The sequence below is a fragment of the Octopus bimaculoides genome, chromosome 2 (genome assembly GCF_001194135.2).
Source record: "Octopus bimaculoides isolate UCB-OBI-ISO-001 chromosome 2, ASM119413v2, whole genome shotgun sequence".
Lineage (NCBI taxonomy): Eukaryota > Metazoa > Mollusca > Cephalopoda > Octopoda > Octopodidae > Octopus > Octopus bimaculoides.
The window spans coordinates 408149-414419 of NC_068982.1; the positions used below are offsets into that span (position 1 = coordinate 408149).

General features: G+C 36.5%; 1 protein-coding gene across 4 annotated transcripts in view; it reads right to left on the reverse strand.

Annotated features, from left to right (window-relative positions):
- Positions 1 to 6271, reverse strand: part of LOC106870746 (chitinase-3-like protein 1) — a 34898-nt gene that overhangs the window by 23947 nt on the left and 4680 nt on the right. For all 4 annotated transcript variants that reach the window (XR_008266389.1, XM_014916936.2, XM_052975217.1 and 1 more), the window contains exons 3-4: positions 3848 to 4019; positions 1156 to 1414 (exon numbers count right to left, since the gene is read on the reverse strand). Coding sequence is in view for 3 of the 4 variants with exons in the window: in XM_014916936.2 (XP_014772422.1) it covers positions 1156 to 1414; positions 3848 to 4019 (431 nt within the window). In the remaining variant the exon portion in view is untranslated. The remainder of the gene's footprint in view (positions 1 to 1155; positions 1415 to 3847; positions 4020 to 6271) is intronic.

The window sequence follows — 6271 nt, forward strand, 5'->3', positions numbered from 1 at the left end:
GGAGACAGACACACAGACATGAGGAGACACACACACACAATCAATTCTCTTTTAACGTTTTCTCAAATGTTCTACAATTTAATCTCTAGTACCCTATAAAAAAAACAGTTTTTGCGGTTTTGCTGATCGCAGACCGTTGACTGTCTCACGCGCTTCCACTCTTGCCATGGTGATGGTTCTGGTCATTTGGGAAGACAACTCCTGGTTCTCAGAAAGACTCATTCTGAAAATTCACTCAGTGTCTCAAAACTAACTTCAATAGACGTGTAGTGGCGCGAAATTATAGCCGCCATTACGGAAGTACTATCTGCACATGCGCAATGGACTTGCCTTTCCAGAAGCCCCTTGAGTGTGCATGCGTAGTAAAACTAGTACTTAAAGAGTTTGTTTCACTTTGTAAGTCTCTTCAGCACGATACCTTCGACGTGACAACACCTTGCTCCTCAACGAAGCACTTTTCACCACGATGCTATCGATATGATGGCTATTTGCTCCTCTGGCATGCATCAAGGAAGCTCTTAACCTTCCAATTCCTTTTAGAACTTAATCAGCGGCTGCTAAGCTGAATGACACAGGATTTGTAAAACCAAGCATCATCAAAAAATAAAACTTATTTTTATTATGTTGTTAATTGTTCTACTGTTCCTTAATATATAATGCTGTTGAAAGGTGATAGAAAGAGACTAATGTCTCTATTGCAACAATCAGCCATTTTACATACGCGTCGCATTTTTGTCTCTCTTTCTCATTCGGCAGTTATTTATATTGTTCGTTGTAATTAGCTAACATCAAATCTGGCAATAATCGTATCAAGTTAAATGTTTATGAGCTTGCTTCCTTTATTCTACACGCATCTTTTTCCCAACAAAGAACCATACATTCTCCGCGACCCAAACAAGCATCTACATTTATATAGACCTATAAAGATTCCCATTACAGTATATACAATTCATGCTAACATTCGTACGCTCTGCTGTTAGGTAAAAATTGCGGAATATACTTTTGCTCGACTTTAGTACGGCACCAATGATCTTAACAGAAATTTCAAAGTGAAATTACCTTAATTACCTTTTCCTATACTATGATACATTCCATGCTAAAAAGTTTCATAAATGCTATAATAACAATTAGAAATTATGTAAAACAGTTGTGTACCTGTAAAAGTAAAACAAAATTATATTTGTCTTTTGGTGATCCGCCTCTGTATGCTACTGCGGGATATTCCCAGTCAATGTCTAAACCGTCTAAGCTGTAACGATTTAAAAACTTCGAAGCGCTGTTTAGAAACTCTTCTCTCGACCGTGCAGTGGAAGCCATTGAGCTAAATTTTCTGGCATTTGTACCCCAGCCTCCCACAGAGAGCAATATTTTTAGTTGTGGGTTGCGTTTCTTTAGACGAACTATTTCATTCAGCCTTCAAATATAAAAGTATTTAAAATTTGAAAGTGTAGTGTTGGTATATTTCAAATATCGGTTAAAGTTAACAATTCATAATATTTTAGTTACGCTTGAAATCTGTTAGGACATGAATAACTAAGATAAACCTGAAGTCTGCAGGCAATTATAATCAATAACTACATATCAGATACATTTGTAATTCACCTGGAAATAAAATCAATAACAATAAATATACATTGGTTTCAAATGTTGGCATAAGACCAGCGATTCTTGGGAAGGAGCTAAGTCAATTATAGCGATCCCCAGTGCGCAACTGGTACTTATAACATCGACGCCGAAAGGGTGAAAGGCAAAGTGGACCTCGGTGGAGATTGAACTCAGAAGAAATAGATAAAATAATGCCAGTGGGTTTGTGAAGTTTACTGAATGAACGAATCTATCAATAACTGGGTTTTTGCATAAGCAAAAGCAACAAAACGCATACATACAAACACACACACTCACACACATATACATGAACATATTTATGCAAACACACACACACACACACACACACTCATTATATAATAGCACATAACTAAAGGAAGTGACGTCAAGTAATCCGGGTGCTATGTTGCTGCCGAAAAGAAAGACTTGCAAAAGGGACCTGCAGCAGACTAGGCTGCAGTGTTGGAGTGTCTATCAATGTCAAAAATCAAGCGAAGAAGCCTGTACCCGAGTGTTTTTAAAGGGAAGCAAGGCCTTTCATTAGGCAAATCCTGATCTCTAATCAACGCATTGCCTTTGCCCCCAAACAAGAAGAATTAGTCTACATAATCTCATACAAACGAAGTTGTAGGTGTTACATTAGAGCTTTCTTTCTCCAACAGTAATATCTAAACAAAGGCCACAGTTCTCTAACTCCCAGCTGCCGGATGGCCGTTGACTCTACTGGTTTCATCCACCCTTTAACAGATTACGTTTTTTGTCCTGCAGAGTGTCCAACGAAAATCATCCCCCCACCCCAACAAGCATTGGTAGGGTGGCCGGTTTAGTCGCTGTTGGCCCGACCAGGCAACAAGTTCGACTGGATTACATGTTACCAGTAGTATCATACATACATACATACATACATACATACATACATACATACAAGGAATACTAGTGGAATGTACCAGTGAAGACCTCAGTAAAATGTAAGCACAACAGACCTGATATAATGATTTGGGACAGAGAAGAGAAACTGTGCACAGTTGTGGAAATTATCTGCCCAGCGGATGTTAACATAAAGGTGAAGATCAGTGAAAAAGAGAACACCTATGCTGAACTATTGAGAAATCTGCAGTTACTCTGCCCAGATTACAAGTTCAGGTTTATACCTGTAATTAATGGGGCCCTGGGATATATAACATACTGCCTAAATAGTAATCTTGAGAAATTAGGCTTCTCAAAAGGAGAAAGGAGAAAGCTAATTCGAAGACTACAAATCCAATCTATCACTGGAACTGTAAAACTCTGTAAAACTTTCCAGAAGTTTATCATTTAAGTATATATGAGCATGTCTAGATATGTAACTATAGGCACGAGAATACATACATAAAACATACGAATCTGCACATTCATACATACATACATGCATACGTACATACATACATACATACATACAAACAAAAACAAAAATACCCTGTTGTTGATGTTGAAATTCCAATGAAGGAGCCTTGGATCTAGGTTAGAAACCGGTTTTTTCTCTACTGGCAAGAAATCTTAAAATAAACTGAATAATGACATACATACATACATACATACATACATACATACATACATACATGCATGTATAACAGGCCGGATATTGTTGTTTGGGATAAACAAGTGAAAGTGTGTGCTGTCACAAAGATCAGCTGTCCTGTTGATGTGAATATCTCCTCAACAACCAAAGAGAAAAAAAGATATCTATGGACAATTGCTTTGAAACCTCCAGTTTCTATCTCCAGATTATGGATAATGACCAAGTGACAATCTGCATAAGCTTTGATTTGCAGTAAAAGAAATCAACCAACTGACTCTTGCACATTAAAAATACAACCTGTAAAGGGAACAGTAAAACTCTGCAATACTCAAGTTTAAAATGCGACTTTGCTTTTGTTATCTCCATTCCAGCGATGGAGTTTTGTATCTTTCTTAGAAATCAGATCCTTCCTCTGAGGAAGAATTAAAATAATTATAAACAGAAGAGAACACACATACACACACACACACACACACACACACACACACACACACACACACACACAATAGAAATGGATAATAAGGAGGTATGGAGATGTTGGTGTATTCAGCTGTAATGGAAAATGAGAAAGGGTTGACGGTAGGTGAATTAATCATGAAAGCCTGATAATGCATGTTCAATATAACATGGACAATGTAACAAACACGGGGCAAGTAACAAGAGTTTGGCGAAAGTTTTACTTACATTGCAACGTCATTCCACTCTGTCGTTTTCACTTGGTTCCCATTTAATGTGGCAAAAGCAAATAGAATATGGGTGCATAAGCTTGGATCGATATTATTTGGAATAAATTTTCCTGAACCTCTTCGATACTGTGACCAGTTGGTGTAATAGCAGAACAACAACTGCGAAAGAACTGAGTAGGAAAAAAAAAAAACTCTTTTACGGACCACAATTCTTAAACGGGAAGATTGCAAGGAGTTGAGTCAATAGTTGACTCGTATTTTGTCGCCTACATTTCGATGCGCCAAAACATTTACAAACCAACACCGAACTATAATTAGGTACAAATGTGGAGTACAACAATATACTCATCTTTCTGAATTGACGGGCACCACTTGTTTTCTTAACGAAACACTTTCAAACTTGGGACACTGGTAGAATGTGTCATATAAAACATCTTTTTCTCTTAGCCTTCTTAACAAAAATTTCTACATTGCAAGTTATTTCATGTTAAATTTGTCGTATTTCTAGATCCCAATATACGACTGACTTGCATTTCTTTGGTTTGCAATGTCGAGATTAATTATTCCTGAAATTAATGCTTGAAAAGGTTTCCACTTGCTTTTTAATATAAAAGATCTTGAGTAAGTTTTTGCGATTAGGAGAAACAACTGTATCTACATCAAGTGAATTCAGGGGATACAATGTGGATTCTATCTTTTACTTGTTTCAGTCATTTGTTACTGCGGCCATGCTGGGGCACCACATTGAAGAATTTTTAGTCGAACAAATCGACCTCAGTACTTTTTAAAGCCTAATACTTATTCTACTGGTTTCTTTTGTCGAACCGTTAAGTTATAGGAATGTAAACAAACCAGTATCGGTTGTCAAGCGATGTAGTGGGAGACAAACACAGACAAAAGTATATATAGATTATATACAGATATATACATACGACGGGCTTTTTTAAGTTTCCGTCTACGAAATACACTCACAAGGCTTTGGTTGGCGCGAGACTTTAGTAGAAGACATTTGACCAAGGTGCCACGCAATGAGACTGAACCTGTAACCATGGGGTTGGGAAGCAAACTTCTTACCACACAACCACCGCTTCTGGCTTTATAAAAATGCCTCATGTATTTTCTATTTATTCGCAGCTAAATAACTGCTTTGCTCAGACGCGACCGATGCTTGTAGCTGGTGGGGGTTCCCCATCTATGTTACCCACAAGCATTATACACTTAAAGGCTGAAAAAAAAGACAGAAAGTAGTGTATAATGTTAGCCAAGAGAGTCAATACTTCGTTAATGCAGGTCATATTTGAGCTTTCCAGAAAGGTAGCGGTTAATCTGGAGTGAAGTATTTCCTGGAACAGGAAGTTCGTCAAAGAGCATCAGAGATTGTAAATCTAAGTAAATATATATATATGTATAACTGCGCATTCATATGTGTGTATCATCAGAACATTTGAACCAAGCAGAAAACCTCACTGGCCGGTGTCGTCACCAATTACAGCGACAAACTGAACATTTGCAAGAAGTTCTTAAACTGGAATCTGCCAGAGATAATTCCATTGCATATAATGATGTAATGACTGAAGAGTTTTGAGACCTCCAACCAAAGAATATAGAATTCAATCAACAAGCAGAAGAAGCAAGATCGTTAAAAGATGAAGTTGATGAACTTCGATACTTAGCTTCACAACAAGCAAGAGATGAAACATTAATTTAATGGTATAAAAGAAAATTTGAGGAAATGGGTGAACTAAGAAATAAAGTGAATGAACGATATGGAAGTAATAACAAACATACTGAAGAAGAAAAAAATTGCTATGGAAACGGAACTGTGCGAGTTTACCCAGTAGAAGTCTCAACTGGACGTGATGGCGAGCCAGATAACCAAACTTGAGAATGGCTTTGCATACCAAACCCAGAGAGCTGATAAAAATGAAATGGATTACAGAATGGCTAAAAATGAATTAACTAATCTCCAAAAAGAGAAAAAGAAATTGGAGAATGAACGTGATGCTATGAAAGAGGTTATTAAAAAAGATTAAGAGAAAAGCTGTACTTTACAGACACTGACCAGCTTGGAACATCCAGAAACATTTATAGGTTCTCCCTTTGCAGGGACCAAAGTACTGACTTATTAGTAAAATACTCACTTATTAGTAAGATTAAAATAGTCACATTATTAGTAAGATTAAAATAGTCACATTATTAGTAAGATTAAAATAGTCACATTATTAGTAAGATTAAAATAGTCACATTATTAGTAAGATTAAAATAGTCACATTAATAGTAAGATTAAAATAGTCACGTTATTAGTACGATTAAAATAGTCACATTATTAGTAAGATTAAAATAGTCACGTTATTAGTACGATTAAAATAGTCACATTATTAGTAAGATTAAAATAGTCACATTATTAGTAAGATTAAAATAG